General features: G+C 37.9%; 1 protein-coding gene across 4 annotated transcripts in view; it reads left to right on the top strand.

The window, feature by feature from the left end:
• The window catches only part of NRP1 (neuropilin 1), a 111,750-nt gene that overhangs the window by 42,828 nt on the left and 50,016 nt on the right, over positions 1-18,906 (top strand). For all 4 annotated transcript variants that reach the window (XM_032181597.1, XM_032181598.1, XM_032181599.1 and 1 more), the window contains exons 3-6: positions 2,727-2,908; positions 7,554-7,781; positions 15,111-15,266; positions 17,578-17,744. In XM_032181597.1, coding sequence (XP_032037488.1) covers positions 2,727-2,908; positions 7,554-7,781; positions 15,111-15,266; positions 17,578-17,744 — 733 coding nt within the window. The remainder of the gene's footprint in view (positions 1-2,726; positions 2,909-7,553; positions 7,782-15,110; positions 15,267-17,577; positions 17,745-18,906) is intronic.

The following is an 18,906-nucleotide window of genomic DNA, read 5'->3' on the forward strand; positions in this document are numbered from 1 at the left end:
AGGCTATTGCTATAGAGGAGGAAACCTTGGAGAGCAATAGAACTTAATTTCAATGTGTTTTGCCTAATATTATTTCATATAATAGCAAAGCTGGTACTTACTCATCGATGACTTGTTTTTAGTGGTATATGAAAGCTTTAGGAAGACTGTAGAAGATTTTTTATTCTTAAGGTGTAGCAGAAGAAAGATGTTGAATTCAAACCTTTCTTTTTTCTTTTCTTTATACAAATAGTAAAAACATGTAAAATTGGATTAACATTTACAGATAAAATTGTTCTTAATTTGTAAAAATTCAGCAGTAGAGTTATCAATATTAATTTGAAAAATCAAGTACTTTTGAGGCTTGAGCCCTGAATGTCACCTGGGTAACTGATGAAGTAATGCTGTCAGAGAAGAGCAAAGAATGTCACTCAAAATCAGAAAGGGACTGAGATATCTGAACCCCATTAATGTCAGATGATGCAAAGCTCACAAATAACTTTAAGCACCTACTCTTGAGCTAGAACAAAATTCTCTGCATCACAGTGTTTGGAATGCTTTGAGTGGTTACTCTTTAATAAGCAGTTAAGGATATGGAGAAAGGTTGTCTAGTTCAAAAGTCTTAACACTTATTATTCCATAAGGTCTGAAAACCAGCAGCCTGCGACCCTGAGTGCATCCAATAGGTATTCCAGGGAACTTAGAGCTGGTATTCTTAAGTATATTTCTATTGGGAAAATAAAATAAAATAAAATAAAATAAAATAAAATAAAATAAAATAAAATAAAATAAAATAAAATAAAATAAAATAAAATAAAATAAAATAAAATAAAATAATTTTTAAAAGGAACTCTTTCTGATGTCTTTTAATAATGCCTTTCACAACTTTCAGATACTCCTATCCATCATAATGAATTTGTAGCAAGAACAGAGGTTTAATTTAAAAAATGCAAGTTACTTGAAGGGTTTTAAATTTTCTCATAAATGAACATTTCCTCTTTGTATTTCCACCAATTTGAAATGGGACAGTGAAGCTAACTAGCTGAGCAATTGCTACTAGAAAAATCAAATACATAGGGGGAAATGCAGTTAACACAATATTTCACATATGTTAATGCTTACAGTTCCATCAGTGTCAGCTTTATTTTCTACTTGATATACACCAAAGCTGGCACACAGTTTTAACTGATGAGGTAATGTCATTTTTAATTTAAGGAGCCTTAAGCCGGCCACTTTAACTAGTGATATCATCTTTGCAGTTGTCTCATGGGACTTTATGTAAACATAAGTAATGTGCCCTGGATGGTTTGGAACAGGGTTGTTAGAAATGACATTGGTCATCACAAAGACATTCTTTTTCCTTTGATCTCTTTAAAAATGTCAGACACGCTTTATTTTACTGTCATTTTTAGCTCTTCCTTGTATATTAATATGTTCAGAACATTTCGGTGAACCTAATAGTAGAATAAAGGTCTAAACAAATTAATGGCTACATTTTAGTGTCAGTTGTAGTAGGCTAATGAAAAGTAAATGAGATTGTCTGGCTAACAGCAACCTGTTAAGTAAAACGGCAGCATGCCTGAGATGCAAAGAATTACAGGCAGAGATACAATCCAAGAGACCAGAGCAGAACCTAGGCTCCAAATGCCACCGCATTTTAGGAAAAGATTAAACCAATTCTTCAGACTGTGTCTGCCCCTCCTTCCCACCTAGGGTTGAGTGAAATCATCTGCTAATAAAACTTAAAACCCGACTTGTCTCCACACATGCAGCTCATGCCTCTCCGTGACCATGATGCTCATTTGTATTCTCCGGGTTGGCTCAGTGCACCAAGCTGCCGAGCTCTCCCCAGCCCACTGAAATCCAATTTGTGAGACCCAGCCTCATGTATTGGCATTTCTGGTCACTCAGCTGAGGAACCCTAACATGACTGGTGCTCCCAGGCCTATCATTATTGCATATTATTGCTTTTTTTTATGAAGTCCTTGAGAATCTAGCAAGTTACCGAGGAGGATTTAGCCCAGCCTGTTCAGTAATCATATGCTGAACAAGCATGAACAGTGTAGCGTGCTTGATTCAAATACCTAAGAAAAGGTGATTTGTAATGAGACAAGTTTTGTCTGAGAAAACTGAAGTGTTGTGATTGGTGTGTGGATTTTGAGATTCAAAATTATTTGTCCAAATAATGGGGAAAATAACAGATTTTTCTATCACTGATCTGCAACGTGGAGGAGTTTTGAAGAAAAACTAATGTTTAGGGATTTATTTATTATTCTGTGGACATATGTTTGGAGGACAGCATATGGAAATCAAAGTATTGTTCATAAAGAGCTCCAGCCAAAAAGACATTTTTGAATTCATAACAGAACTTCACAGTTTGAAAAGAATGCTATGCATTATGTATTGATAACAACACTACACAGACAAAGAAACACAATTTAATAATACAGAATTGTGCTCATGAGATTTCCTTTTTTTTTTCTTGTTAATTGGTTACTTTAGCTGACATTGTCTGCAAGCATAATGGACACCATTCTTCCTAATAGTTCCATGTTGCCAGATGATGTCTACAGACATAATGTAGTCCATTTTAATTATTTCATTTTGCTTACATCTTTCAGCATAATGCATTTTCCAAGCAAGCTAGCATTTTTCTTGATTATCTATGTTGTGTTATGGTTTCTAAATTAATTAGGTCTCCTTCTTTCCTGGAAGTTAAAAGTTTCTTCCTTCCATTTATCTACCAGGTATGATTATGTTGAAGTGATTGATGGAGATAATGCTGAAGGACGCTTATGGGGAAAGTACTGTGGAAAAATTGCTCCCCCTCCTTTAGTGTCTTCAGGACCATATCTTTTCATTAAATTTGTTTCCGACTATGAAACACATGGAGCAGGATTTTCTATCCGTTACGAAGTTTTCAAAAGAGGTGAGAAACAATTTATTGTTATATAGCTGATCACTTTGTGATTTTTGCTTTCATCAAAAAGTTCACCATACTTTTTAGGAATGGCGGGAATATGGTAAAATGCTTGAAAGAGAGAATTATACTACCCTTGTCATTGCAATGTGGGGCATGTATTCAATGGGTGTAAATTGTTATGAATCCAATGGGTCAGCTGCATTTGAGGATTGACTCCTTTGGGTGTAATCTGATAGTCTTCATCAGCTGTTTGTTTGGATCTTCAGATCTTCTTAAAACCATAAGCTTTTTTTTTATTTTTTTATTTTTATTTTATTGTGATAATAATTGCTGTATGATTTACAATGTTACTGCCTTAACAGCACTGTAACCTTCTGAGTCCCTGTCTTATTCTGGTTAGTGCTTTGCTCTGCATTCCCAATAGGCAGCTGTGAGCTCAGAAAGGACCAGTGTACACATGGGCAGCAGATGATGTTACTGTTCCTTTCACAAATCATGTTTGGGAGTTAAAGGAGTGGGGAAGGTCACACAGTTCAGAAATTAGTCCTACTGGATGCTTGTGCAGGGAGCACAGATAGTGGTACAGGCAAAAAAAGCCCAGAGAAACAGTCCAGGGTTAACCAGACCAATAGATAGTCTTTCTTTAATAATTCTCTGAATCAATACTAAAAGGACCTTGAGATAATTTTTTTGGCATATGCTTTCCCTACAGTTGGATGGAGATAAATAATTCGTATATCCCATTCCTGAAGAATATAGGACCACAACCAGATAGTATACAAAAAGACAAGAAGCTTAAGACAAGGCAAAACCAACCAAGCAACCAAAAATATTGACTTCAACATCAATGATACAAGTCATATTTACAAAAGCAGATAAAAACTCCAAATTTCCAATGCAAACGACTCCCAGACAGTGTTACGTTTTCAGAATGAGTTCAAGTCCCTTTTATGCACCTAAATCAGAGCTGGATTTTCAGTTGTGTTGAGCACACGCACTTGGCGGTAGCCGTATTGTTAGTGAGGAGAATCTCAGTAGTGAGGTCTCTTTTCAGTTGCACACTAGTGCTGCTCTGCACAGTGCTAATTGGGGCCACAGACCTCTTGTTCACTATCTTCCTTGTCTGTAAATCCACTCTTGGCTCCCAGAAATTCTTTTGGTGACCTTCAGGGTCAAATTTTTTGAAAGAACTCAGCATCCAAATGACACCAAGCTTTCCTGAAAAATATCTCTATTTATTTTGGTGTCTTTAGGAAGCTAAACTCTTGAAACTGTGTCCTGAAGTTTCTCAGGGCTTATATATATATAGTACCATCTTTCATAAAGACCAAGGCTGAAACATGAGAACAAGTGAAAGAATGGCCCGTGAAACAATCTATTTTAGTAACTGAGTGTTTTCAAGAAGAAAAGCTTTTATTTATTTTCTAATAGTGTAGTGGCAAGTCAGAACTCTGACAGGAATGTTGTGCTTATTTCCTTGTGTGGTCATTTACATTTCTCAGTGATACACATTAAGCACGTTAAGTTGGCATTATGAATGTGATTTTACACACACAGAAGTCAGGAAACTCAAAATTATGGCTCCCAGAACAACTTTAACTCTAGTTCATTCCACATAAACTGTATATTAAGGCAGAAAAGTTATCACCGGGTACAGCATTAGAAAAAGCTGTGTGTACACAAAGGGTACAAGTTATAGTTGTCGTGGGAACACATCCCTTTTTAACTTCTAAGTTAATGCATAGATGCTATTCCAAATTTGCATTTTAATTTCTGTACCAAATAAAGCTGACCAGTTTACCCTGTTATGCAGATGAAGCTCAGATGTGCACACCAGACTAGCATGCCCTGTTTTAGCATATTCACTACCTCGCTTATCATTTCCCAGACATGAGAAGCATTAAAATGATCCCAATCCCAAGCTCCTGCGGCACTGAGACAAAGTCTGAGCTGCACTCCAGCACTCCTACATCCCAAGATGTGAGAGCATCTTTAGTTTTAGAAAAGAAAAATTGCATTACTCTACCCATGCACTAAACTGAATCCTAAACCTGTAGGTTCCTGAAAATATAGGTTCAGCTGAATCCCGAACCAACACTTAGCACATGTGATAAATGATAAATGCATGATAAATGCATTATGGATTTTGAGAGTAGGATCTGCCTTTACTTCTCATCCAGTTCCTGAGCCATCAAAACACTGAAGGAGATGTTGAGTTCCAGAATAACATGTTGCCTAATGTTTAGCTACCCTGAAATGTTCCTTATTTTGCTCTGGCAGCCAGCCTCCCATAGGATGGGTACTGACTAGAAGAGGATCAAGATAGTTCACGTCCAACATTCCTAACCTTAGTTTATGGTGTAAATTCAGAGAAAAGTCAGTGTCAACCAAGAAGGCAAATGATCTTCTGGCTCCGTGACACCTATAGAGAGCAAATGAAATGATCCCTTTCTCTTTCTTTGCTCTCTCTTTTGTCTCCCTTCCCTTCAGCTCATCACTTTTACTATGTTGCATGCACACACACATGCAATCTCCCTGCCTCACAGGTATCTGTTTTGTTAGGTCTCTGCAAGAGCCTTTTCTGCCAGTTTCCTATGAAGATTGCTTTGTGGAGTTCCTTGTAGCCTCAATGTTGATTTAATTCTTGTTGTTTTTTTTTTTCACAGTGTCAATAAAGGGTCAAAATCTGTGGAGGGCATTTTAGTGAGGCAGCTCTTCTGAATACAGTTTTTTGTTTCTTGCACCAGATTGGCTTGAACATGTTTAAAACAACGCAAGCTGGTACTGAGATGCCATGTGTGAATGTAAGGAGCCTGATGATCACATACTCACAGAGCCAGGATTTGGCTGTATTTAATAAAGCAATAATGATCCTGGCTTACATTTTATATTGCATCTTTTATTGGATTCCAAGAGGAGTACAGAGCACTTTATGCTATGAATGGCATACTCCAAAGCTATTTTATCCTGGAACAGCTACTGGTGGGAGTGAGGAGCAACAACTAGAATATAACCCTCCCATACATGACTAGGAGACAAGAGAATGACAGGGAGAGAAGAGAAATATCCAGCGTATGGGGGTGATATAATTATAGGCAAAATGTAATTTCCCAAATTGGAATGGGTCAGGTTACGTGAGCATTAATATCTACATCTTCCAAAATATGCCATGAAGTGTTCTGAATATTGATGTGATAGCTCAAGCATTTCCCGTCAGTGTCTGCTGAAGGACAAAAATACCTGAACTGACTAAATTCATTCATCCCTCTCTCTTGTATGCTGAATTTACTTGGAAGGTGGCCAAATCTGTGGGGGGTAATATGTTTGGCACATTCACAAGGAAAACATTTTCTATGGTGAAATAAGAGTATTCATATATGCAACAAGCCAGACTGTTTTCCTTCAATGATCTGTGTTAAGCATTGGAAGTCCTCTAAGGTTCCTGACTACAGTCTCTAAGGAAGCTGGGCATCCTCATCCACACTGAAAGCTCACACACACTCATTCCCCAGCACAGAGCTGTTGCAACCAAACTCTGTTGCCTGTGTCCTTCTTTTACTCCATGTCAGAAGAGCTTCATCTGAGTCATCCTACCCAAACTCCCCAGGTTGGCTGCCATCCACAGATGTCCCAAACCCTGTAAATCACTTTCCATTAAACCAGTGGTGTCAAAAGTCAGAGAGGGGGGTACCTGAGTTGACCTCATGGGAAGATGTGTGGGCTGTGCCTGCAGCTTATTGAGAGCACACCTGCAGATGTGGGATCCACAGAGAGGATTCCTGAGGGACCTAAACAAAGGAGAAACATCATCTGTCAACAAGAGATTGACTCTGGTTTTAGTCCCTTGTATTCAAGGCAAGTCCACTGACCTGGCTTCGCATCTCCAGCACCGCTTTCCTGCTCTACCGAGAGCAGTGTTTGGAGCATCACTTTATGCCATGGTGGGGACATGGGGGAAACCAATGTGTCAACATTGACATTAGGTGACTTCTAGCAACACTGCCTGTAATCACACAGTTTATCATGCCTGCACTAGCAGCAACATTTTACTGGTGCACCTGTGTCAACACCACTCAGAATGAGTCACTCACCCTTGGTACGTGTACGAATTACCTTTCACATTTAGTTTGTCAAGGAGGCATAGGTCACATCTGGCAGAGTTACTGAGTCAGTGCTCCAGGAATCTGAAACCACTACTCCCTCTACTGAATTCACTCACCCGCTTTTGGAAAAAAAAAATCTATTTCACCAATAAAAGCCTGTCAGCCATAAGATTTAAAGATTTGAGCTTGAAGGGGCTATAATTATTTCTCTAGGGCTCTGTCGAGATTTCTGCAGCTTACACTTTCATTGTTCCCACATGGCTTTGTATTTGTCATAATTTTTTTCTAGAGCTGGTACAAGTTTTCATATTGTTCCATACAAATTGAAAATTGGAGATCAGACAGTGTATGTGAATTGCACTTTAAAACCTGACTATCAGTAATATGAACAAGCTGGCTGAATGATTAATACAGTGATTAAAATGAGGTGTTTCATTGAAAAGCCACCTTTGCTGCTGGAGAGACAACACAGCCTAATTTGTTTTCCAGCTAACTACTTTGCTTAGTAGCATAGTGTTAACCCAGGTGATTTTTTCTCTCTCTTGCAGGACCTGAATGCTCCAGAAACTTTACTTCATCAAGTGGAGTGATAAAGTCCCCTGGATTCCCTGAAAAATATCCCAATAGCCTTGAATGCACTTATATTATCTTTGCACCAAAGATGTCAGAGATTATACTGGAATTTGAAAGCTTTGAACTAGAACCTGATTCAAATACCCCAGGGGGAGCGTTCTGTCGCTATGACCGATTGGAAATCTGGGATGGATTCCCTGATGGTAAGAGAAAAATGGACTGTGATACACATAACCATTACTCCACAGTGTGCTGCAGAAGGCATATTCTCATTTTTTTAAATGCCAGAGTAGAGAGATCCTTGTTTGATTTATTTGAAATGAGTTGAATTAAAGAGAAATGGGGAAAACGCTCCGTAAATTCATTCAGTAAAGCATATCACAGTGTGAAGTACTTTTTTTTATGAAATATATGTACTTTTGAACAGTTGGCTTGGGGAAAAAATGCATTTTTAGAGGGAATATGTGATGGGCTTCCTACACTAAAATATGAAACCCTGTAATGAGTCCTAAACTTTCACAGATAAAACACAAGAATTTTCCAGTAATATCCAGAAACTTGCACAAATTGGAGTTCAGGTACTAACCCTCCAGCCAGAGGAAACAGGTTTCAGAACTGCTGACCAAGCAGAGAATTTCTTTGCTAGAGCAAATGTGGCATCCATAGTTACACTCACTGAACAATTCCCCAGGTCAATGGGCAGTCCCATTGCCATTCAGGTAGCACTGGTGATCAGGCACTGCAGTGTTCCTCTCCCACAGTATACTCTCTTCCAGCAGTATAAACAAATTCAAAGGCTTTATCTTTGCTAATTTATAATCTCTGATTAGCTGGGCACACGTGCCAGGGTGGGTGTGTTGATGCCCTTCTGGAACGTACTTCTCTGACATCTCAGTAATTTTCCACTTAGTTGTTGATGACACTTGACTTTGTTTAATTCAATAAGTGCCCAACTAGATATTAGCTAAGTCTATGGAGCCAATGAGCCCTCATTTCACCCCACATCCAATCTTACATCCCTTTTCTACACTGAGACCGGTTAACAAAATAACTTTGTGATTTCTTTATTTTTTCACCCAAGTCAGCCAGTCCATATTAGCCAAATCCTCTCCAGGAAAGGGGCAGCCATGAACCCCAGCTAGGTAGGCTGCAGTCTAAAAGGGGCTGCTCAAGATAAGTACCTAACCTTTAGGATGCCCTATTGCCCATACAAATTGTGCAAACATCTATGTAATACTTTTTGTGATGCCTTTTTCAGTATTTTCCTGTATGGTGCAGACTGATAAAGGGAAGCATCATGTAGCTGCCTTTTATCTTCTTTCTTTGTAACTTGTTGCAAAATTCATTGACTGATGAAAATTAATGATTGATGTTGTTTTGTTGGGTGCTAATTACAGATATTTCAGTTTTCCACTGGTGTGCTAACCCATATTAATAGATATTTTCTGGCAGTTTCTACGAACTGCTAATGCTACATCAATATTTCATTTAAATGAAAACATATAACTTCAGGAATATATTTTAATAACTCATCTAAACTTGCCTGCTTTCCTAGATAAATCCCCAATATCATTTTAATTAAAGTATTTATTGATACTGTGGTAAATAGGTATGTGCTTTTTAACATATATTTGTTCTTTCTTTTTGTTTTATGCTTAATGGGTTTATCGTGGCTCTTTTCAATCTACTCCAATAAACAGCAAAGAAAGAGCCATAACAGTAACTGAAAGACTACTTAGTATTTAATGCTTCAGTTAGGAAAAACAGTATTCTAACAACACAATAATGATGTCTGGAACATTTAATAATAGCTTTATTTGTATATAGGCCAAATCTTTTCAAGCTAAATTCCTGTAGAACTTGGATTTCAAATGACTTGTGAAAAGATGATCCAATCAATCAATTTATGTGTAATATTACCAAAAAGAAATGCATTATTGTTAGTGTCAGAGGGTTTCAAAGTGGTAATTTCCTGGTTCAAGAAAGTGACTGAGCCATACTGAAGAGCAATTAACAACAGGCATTATCTGCCTTCCAATTCCCTCACAAACTGTCTAAATCCAAAATGCTCCTGACATCCAATAAGGGTGTTTACATGTTTGTAAATATTCAGCTGAATTTGTAGACTAGAGAAATGTTTCCTTAGATACAAACTGTTGGAGCTTGTAGTGGTTGTAGGGAAGCATTTCCTACATCATTTCACTGTGGGATGCTCTTTAGCCAGCAGTCAGGCTTTCTTGTTTAACTTAACAAAGGCAGAGAGGATGTGATTTCTTCTGTATAAATGCATCACAGGATGAATACTTGAGAGGGAGAACTATTTCAGCCAAAGAGCAAAGATGACACAGGAAACTGCTGGTATGATCTGGCAATAGACTGAAGATAGGGGTGGGAGAGAAGAGACGCAACATAAATCTAATTTGGATCTACATGGAAGTAGTACATTTCAGAAAAATATTCAATAATTTGGCTGCCTTTGAGCAAGGGAGGCTCCTCCAGGATGAGTCTTTGTTCCTGTTTCCCTACAGTCCATGAAACAACATTTTGAAGATATGTTTTGAAGCACCAGGCTAGAGAAACAGTCTCTGGTTGCATGTACTGCTTAATCACTGGCATGCTCCCTTGCACAGTTGTAGCCCACATCAGCTTAAACTTCCCCACATAATTCCCAAGCATGGTTTGGAGGAGCGAGGGGCTGTTCCCAGCAGGCACGTTGGACATGGCCGTCCTGCTTCAAAAGGAAGAGCCATATGGGAGCGAGCTGTGTCACACTGCTAGTCTGGTCCCAGAAACAGTCCCTGGCCACTGACTGCAGGTCCAGAGGATGCTCCCTGGCCAGCTTTATTTTCTCATGTGGACATAGCCATAAAGAAGGAAGCTATTTCACTTTACTGTACTACATCACTGCTCACATGCCCAGTTGAGGTAGAGGTTAAAGTCCCCATTGCACTACACTTATATAAACACAGAGTAGAGTCTAGCTCTAATAATGGGGCAGACAGCTGGCCTTAGAGGAAAGCAATGTACCAGAAGGAGTTTAACACTTTGTTTTGTTTTACTGTAAACTTTTATTCTAAAAATGTTTGGAAAAGATGTATGTCCTTCAGTTCAAGTCCCCTTATCCAAGCAACAAAGCTCTGGTTTGCAGAGATTATGATTTTTTTGTTGTTGTTTCTTTTCTCTCTTTTTTTTTAATAATATGACAGAACAGTTTGGTGGAAAGTAGTCATGACTGTAACCAGTGCAGAATGAGGTGGGCAGCCTGCTGAACATGGTGCTCTCCTCTAACTGTGGAAAGTGGGCACTGATGTTTGAGCCAGGTACTGCCAGTCCCTGAGCACCCCTGCATCAGTCTCCTCCCCCTAGGGAAAAGAAGAAAAAAAAAAAAAAAAAAAGAGAGAGAGAGAGAGAGAGAGAGGGAAATTTTCTCTTAAATAAAAAATAACAATGATACTTAAAAAGGATATTTTTCTTCAGAAAATTTGCCAGCAACCATAATGCTCATTCATGAAGAAGTTAATTCTGAAATCTGTCATGCTTGTGAAGTCCTCAGCCTTCCTGGTCATCCTTTTAGTTGACTGAATCTGGCAGGTGCTGAGTACTTGCATCTTGATTCTGCAAAACAAGTGCTTATCTTCAGAATACACGAGCGGTTAGACTTACTTCAAAAGGAATTCACAGAGGACACTTACAGGTCTGAAGTTAAGCACTAGTGTAAGTGTTTTCCCAGTTCAGGATGGGAATGGTAGGCATTCAGGAATGCCTTAATCCTGGTATTTTGTTTCTACATAACTATGCCACGGGAACTCTTTGGTCTATTCTTTAAAACAAAGCAAAAAGTGAAACACTTTTGGAGAATATTTGGAAATTACAGGTGCATTTTGCAAATATTGTGCAGAAAAGGGATGGTGGTTTGAAGACGGTAACAGTAACAGGTAGAGCAGGAGCAGGAGGGAGTAGATCACAGAATATAAATGTATGATTTTGAATAAATAAACTAGACACCAAAAGTGTCTTTGCCCAAAGCACAAATACACCTCAGCGAGCCTTGGCCAAGAACAGTCCATTGATGACTTTGAAGAAAAATAGCCCACTCAAAACCAGGACTAGCTTAAGTGACAAATTGCACATATTCATCATGCAGCTCTCTTTGAAACTCTATAGACTGTCTACTAGGGCTCAAAAGTAATATAAAGTTTACATACGGTTTGAGAACCACAGGCTAAACATTGCTGCTTCAGTCAATACCACAAGAGCTTCCACCGAATTACAGAGCAAAACAGGAGACTTTACTGCAGTTGTTAACATCAGTGCAAATGAAGGTTGCTATTAATCTGGATGTTTTCCTCCTCTATTGTGGTTGCTTTCTTCACTCTTGTGAGAAACCATTAAGATATAAAAGTGTGTGTAAGCTCAGTGTGACTAGTGGACTGTGAAAACAGGATTCATTTTTCAATTCTTTTCTCTTTAGCATCCTAAATAGTGTGCAAATGTTTTGCCAATAACAATCACACTGCTGTGAAAATATTGTTCACAGCAATATTTTCACACCAGCACACTTATAAAGGCCAAGTTTAAAATTCAGTAAAATGGCTAGTTAACCGAACTTTTCTTCTAATATTTTAGAATATTCTTCTAATATTCTAAAAATATAGAATATTAAACATATTCTGATATTCTAATAAAATATAGTATTTTTCATTGCTTTTTTTTTTATGATTATTACTCTATTCCAAAAGCTCAGATTTCAATCAAAAGTACATATACATATTTTAACAAGTCTCAAAATGAGTTGATACTTACAGTCTTTGAAAGCTAGAAAGGCAAACAGCAGATTTGGAATTAATTTCACCTTTTATGCTGTCAGTTGTATGAAGCAAAAGAAAAGAAGAATAAGTAGGGACAACATTTCTGTTTAGCCTTAAGCCGTCAGCCATATTCTATACAAATGATAACTCAGATCCTGTAAACCTTCACACATATTTACTAAGAATAACCAAGGATTTATTCAAGCACTAAAATTAGACTCTGCATTTTGGGAAAAAGCTTGTAAAACAGCTTTCTTGGTTATTCCTCCATCATTTAACCTGAAAGTAGTTCTTTTCTACTACAACATACCATGCCAGTGGACAGAGGAGCCAAAGTCTCAGAAATAGCTAAAGCATGTGCAGTCAAGTGAAGTAGCAGGCTCACAAAAAATACCTCTGTTCTGCAGGTAATGTGAAAGTGACCTTGAGTGAGGACATTTCCAAGTGGCTTATATTTGGAGTAAGCCTTCCTGCGGGATGCCAGCAAAGTGGCATGATGGTCTACAGGCAGAGCCTGCAAAGAGCTTTCTGGGCCTAATGACTTTTCAGCACCTGCTAGCCTAAAATTCCCATCTGGGGCTGTATCTGTTCTATTATGAAAGCTCATCTCGGGTCATAAAGAAGAGTCAGAAAAAAGGAAAAAGGCAGGGAAAAAGAAGAATTTTAGTTGTGTTAGCTATTTACATAGGAAAAGCAAGAATCTTTATTTGATCCAGTTCTGCTTAGATCTGGATATATTAGCTCCATATTAGCTCAGACAAGTAAGGTTTACATGTTGTGCAAAAAATGCAATACCTTTTTCTGTCATGTTCTGCAAGTTTTTGGCTCCTGCATCTACACAGCTAGTAAAGGGAATGGTACTATGATAGCAGTGCCAATCTGCAGAAGACTGAAATGCAGAAACATTAAATGTGTCTTAAAAATTATAAACCAGTGAGTCATGGGGAATCTTAAAGCCTGTCTGCTTTAAACAAAGTTCTCTTCTGTTTGTCATCTCAAAGATGCTTCCCCGCAGGAAATGAGAGGAAGGAGGCTCAGAATGTCCTAACATGATGGCCTTATACTCCCTGTTTTCTTGCAGATCAGTGACTGTAACGTCAAAAGACCATCATGTGAAAGAGCAGGATCAGAGCTGTTTACACATACAGAATGATATATATATACCAGAACTGCAGCAATTGGAGCCTGAAGTGGGGCATTATTTTGTATTTTAAAAAGGCTAGTAATGGTAACAACAAAACAACTAGTTTCTTGCTACAGATAATAAAACTGTAAAGCTTTAATGATTTCTAGAATGAGAAAGAATCCAACTCATATGCTGTATAGGGTGTTCCACACTGTCAATACCACATTGAACAACCCTGGTGAAAAAGTCTGGACTGGCAAGTACTATAAATGCCCTGAGATTGCCAAAGTAACTGAAGACTAACTCTGGCCAGAATATGGTTTGAAAAATAGATGCTGGCAGGAAAAGCTATATCATCTGAGCTCTCTCTTTCTGGCAACTCGAAGGCCTTACAGAAATGTGTAGCTTACATAATGAAGTTATTCCAAGCTGGAACTGTTTTACTTGTTGGAAAATGCCAACAAATGACTACAAAATGATGTTAGCTGTGGATTTTCTTTGAACTGTGAATAATTATGATATATAAACATTTTATATTTTAAACTGAAAGTTAAATGGAGTTCCTAGAGATATGACAAGGTGTTAATTTAAGCCTGGAAACCAGTGGTGTAAGCATTAGAATGACGTTCTCTGATTAGTTTTATGATTGACTCCATGCATGGCGTTTTAGCATTATCTGTTCTTATTGTTTGTAAGCACAGATGTATCACTACTCAACAGCCTAGAGACCTATCTGTAGGGAATGCTCAAGTGCAAGAAGGCCACATATGTTAGTTGTGATTTGAGTAGCTTAATTAAGGGAAAAGATTATCTCACTGCACAGGAAATCCAGAAAAATATCAGGAACCAGTTTATACATTATTAACACTGAGAGAAATCATGTGTGCTTGTTCTGTGAGATGGAGGTATACTTAAGAAATCCTTGCACTTTTGAATGGATTAATATTTTCTTCTTGAATTCTTTTACAATATTCTTTAATATTGAGCATATGGGTGAACAATCCATGAGGATGTCCTGAAAGTCTAAATAGGAGGGGAAAAAAAAAAAAAAAGAGAATTTGGTCATTGCCTCAATACAAGAGCAATTTTTTAATTTATTTTTTTCCCAAATCTGCTATAAAATTAACAGATTGTCTGCAGCATTGGGCATAAATCCTGGAAAATGTTGTCTGAGCTTTTTCTATAGCTAAGGGTATTCAGCATCTTGTTGGCTGGGTGGGCAAATCAGGACATTCAGATGTCCTTGTCATAAATAGGTGCTTCAACCACACTTTGGAAAATACTTTTGCTGTTTTGTACATGTAATTTTGTGCATCATTGCCCTCTCTGTGCACTTTAAAGGACACGTTTTTGAAATCCTGGTTCTTTACGTTTTCAGAGGTTTTATGGAGTGTTACCTGGAACATTTTAGAAGTAAAATTACTGGGGCAGGGTAAGCAATTTATTGTTCATTGCTAAGTTATTGATGAGGCTGTGATTTTAAACCATTGTAGAGGTTCACTTATTCCTGCTGAGGGAATCTCTTTGGAAGCTATTGTAGTGTCATCTATTGTTGCAGCAGAAGTGGTAGTTTACTATTATATTCTGTCTTTTTGCAGTTGGCCCACACATAGGGCGCTATTGTGGGCAGAACAACCCAGGCCGCGTCCGCTCTTCAACAGGGATTCTTTCAATGGTATTTTACACCGACAGTGCAATAGCAAAAGAGGGATTCTCAGCAAACTACAGCGTGTCGCAGAGCAGTGTATCGGAAGGTCAGTATTTATCCATCCTGCAGAGCTTCTTGGAAAATACTCTCTGTTATGTCTTCTTGCACACCAGGTGTTGCATGAAACTTTAAAGAAACCTTAAATAAATAAGATGGTGGGGGAGGATTGGTTCTGTTTTTCTTTCCTTTTTTTTTTTTTTTTTAAATACAGCTACCCTTTGAAAAGCTATGTTTTCCTCACAGTTTTATTCCTCAGTATTGCCAGGAAGTTGGAAAAATTATCATTAAAAACCGTGCTGACCGAGGAAACACGGAAATGCAGAGCAATTGAATAGTTACATTAAAACAATGAAACATGAACAATGAATGCACTATCCAAAGCCTTCTTTTATTACATGGAAAAAGCTTTGATGATCGATTTCTTGAATAAAAAGAACCCATTTAATAATACGTGCTCTTGTTAAACCATTTCATAAGCTATCGAAGCTTTGTTCTCTGTTACTTTTCTCCCAGTTGCCTCATTTTCATGCTTACTCTTTGCACAGAGAATGAAACCAAGTGAGGGAGACACAGGAAAATAATGGGCTGTGTTACAACATGTCCTTGCAGATTTCCTTTCTTTGCTTAATGATAAAATATACTTTAAATCAAACTCTCCTTTCTGTGACTGAGTTTTGAGTAGATTTGGAGTTGATGTAGTTGTTTAATCAAAGAAGGAACAAAGGAAAAATCAGTAAACTGAAATTATTCATGTTTCTCCTCACCTCTCCTTTGTCCTTGCATCTTCATTAGCTACCATGTAGATGCACAGCAAGGAGGAGTTAATGGGACATACCCCAGCTGGCATGAATGGGAAGAATCCATGAGACTGGACACCTGTTTTTTAGATATTTTGTTATGACTCCAACCTAGCATGACTTGTGTCCTCTGTAGTGGCTAATCCTTCTGATTCCAAGCAGAAGCTGATTTACTTGAAGTCTTACCCTAAAGTAGTTCAGTTTCAGTACTTCACCAAAGGCCCCTACTACACTGAAGCAGCAGGGAAATGGGGAAATAGGTGGAACACAGGAAATGCATTTTTTTCAGCAAGCTTGATAATTCTGTTATGGAGCACCTTAACTACAAATTAGTCTCCAAGGCTAAGTCAATTTTCACTTTCACACTTTACAGAATGCTTTCTACTCTCCTCCTCTTTAGGTCCAATGCACAGAAGCAGTGAGCTGTAGCTCTCAAAGCTCGCAATTGCATTTGCTCAACAGATGAGGTGAATCAGAGGCAGCAGCAGAGCAGGCTTCCCATAGTAACATGGAAATGGTAGTCCTGACCTTAGTACTGAATCCAGACAGCAGTTTCTAGTAGGGGGTCTTGAAAACTAAGCACCCACCCCTCTGTTAGAGACACAGCTACTTCTCTCAGAGCCAGACAAGGTGTGCTGAGAACAAGTATGTACCCAAATGTCAGGGCCTCTACTTCACACACTGGCATTTTATCTTAAGCTACCAGTGAAGGAATGATTTATACTAATGTATGGTGAAGTTCCCAAACTGAAGTGTAGCCACATGTTCTGCCCTGGCAGAGGTCCACAAGCAGCTGTTTCTGAGAATCCATCTAAGGCCACTGGCTTCTACTGCTTCAGTAGTAATATCTTTTTGAAGAGTGAGAAAAGAATTCAGACTCCATGCCCTATCAGCCTCTGAACTCAGTATATTGACTGGATTGTCAATTGACTCTAAATTATCTAGGTAATTTTTATGTCAACAGAAAGAGATTGGATGGAGATGGTCAACTCATTTAAAATACAGCACATTACAGAAGAGGTGGTAATTCCCTTGTGTCAATACTCTTCTGACCTAGATTCAAATTTAGTTGATCTGTTTCTTCGCGGTGTCCAGGACCTAAAGAGAATAGCTTGAATTTTTAAAACATCTTACACTTTTTGTACTGGAGTAAATAGTTCTAAACAAAATTGTTTTGTACAGTCTTATAGTTTGTCTTTCCTGGCTTTGTGTATAATTATGAGTTGAGCATACATTGTTTTATATTATGAATCTACAGAAGTGAGTGTGCTACCCTAGAAAAGAGAATTCTATTGTCCTGTATTGAAATGGCAACAATGCTGGGCTAAAAATATTTGTATAGCATTATTATTGCAGGAATTGCCATGGCAACTTGAATGACAGTATTAAGAATGACACCATAAGCACCATACTGCCTCACTTAAAGTTGCTAAAGAATTCAAAGTCACATAAAAATAAATTCTTTAGATATTCATATTCAAAGCAGGAAAATGTTCTCATTATTCAAAGTCTACATCAAAAAGCTGACCATAGTAATGATGGTAATTTATTTTTCTTCAGATTTCCAGTGCATGGAACCACTAGGTATGGAGTCAGGAGAAATTCACTCTGATCAAATCACTGTCTCCTCCCAGTACAGTGCTATCTGGTCTTCAGAAAGGTCCCGGCTAAATTACCCTGAAAATGGATGGACCCCAGGGGAAGATTCTACCAGGGAATGGATACAGGTAAAAAGATAATACTTTAAATATATTATTAATAATACCCTGTGGAATTTTATTGAACGTGGAGAATGCAAAAGAAAGAGCAAAATAATACAGTAAAGTACTTCTACATAATCTAAGAATCGTTGCAAGTGAATAGCTTACATTCCTTATTAGACACACACAAAAAGACTGACTCCCAAAGGTATAAAAAAAAGGAAAGGTCAGGAAGATTAATTCTTCTGCTTCCTACATCTATTGTTTTTTCAGTCTTCTGGGCACAAATAACAGAGATTTTGGTTTAGTGGAAAAGTCAATATTAGTTTAACATGCACTTAAAGTGGAATGTCCCAGTAAACTGAGCATGTGCTATGTCTCAAGCTGATTATAGTTAAGCATTAATACAGGATGGTGTTTTCATGCACTCAGATTTCACCTCAGAAGACCTAAATCCCTTCTAGAATATCTCACACATGAGATGAGTTTACCTGTCTCTGTACAGTGGCTATTCTTCCACGTCCTTAAACACAGCTGTTTTAGAAAGACTTGGGCTTTGCAGTAATCCTGCAAACATGTGCCCCCATGAAGAGACTTCGTGGGTTCTTGCTTGTGCTCAAGCTTGTTGCTTGCTAATTGTAACCAGCTCCAAGGCATTATGGTGCATGGTTCCTGAACAGGAAAAAATTGTTTGTATGAATTACTGTATGCAAATAGTAATCTATAGTAACAGGCCAGTATTAATTTCATTAGGCAAAAAATACTGATTTATCTTGATTATGTAGGTTGACTTACACTTCTTTGTTGTGTTCTAGTTTCTATTTATTTTGGCAAAAAAAAATAAGAGAAGGACTTGAACATATTAGATCCATATTAATGATATTGAAAGTTTGTTCATGTATGTGAAACTTTTTTCCTGCTCCTGTTGTTTTCTGTAGGAAATTACTAACTGACATATAAAAACAATGCCTCGTTAGCCATCAATAAGAATGTTCACATAGGTTTTTCCTGTGAGGTTTGCTGTCTGCAAGAAAGCTTAAAAACATGTTGAGTAGTAGTTAGTAAAGGGAAGAAAGTGGGGGAAATCTTTCATTTCTGATCCTTGGCACACAATGGAAATTTCATGTGTCCTGTTTAGGGGCCCCTACACGTCCTGAGCTTTTGGCAACTTGGTAATTGTGTATGATGG

Source organism: Aythya fuligula, chromosome 2 (assembly GCF_009819795.1).
Source record: "Aythya fuligula isolate bAytFul2 chromosome 2, bAytFul2.pri, whole genome shotgun sequence".
NCBI classification, from domain to species: domain Eukaryota; kingdom Metazoa; phylum Chordata; class Aves; order Anseriformes; family Anatidae; genus Aythya; species Aythya fuligula.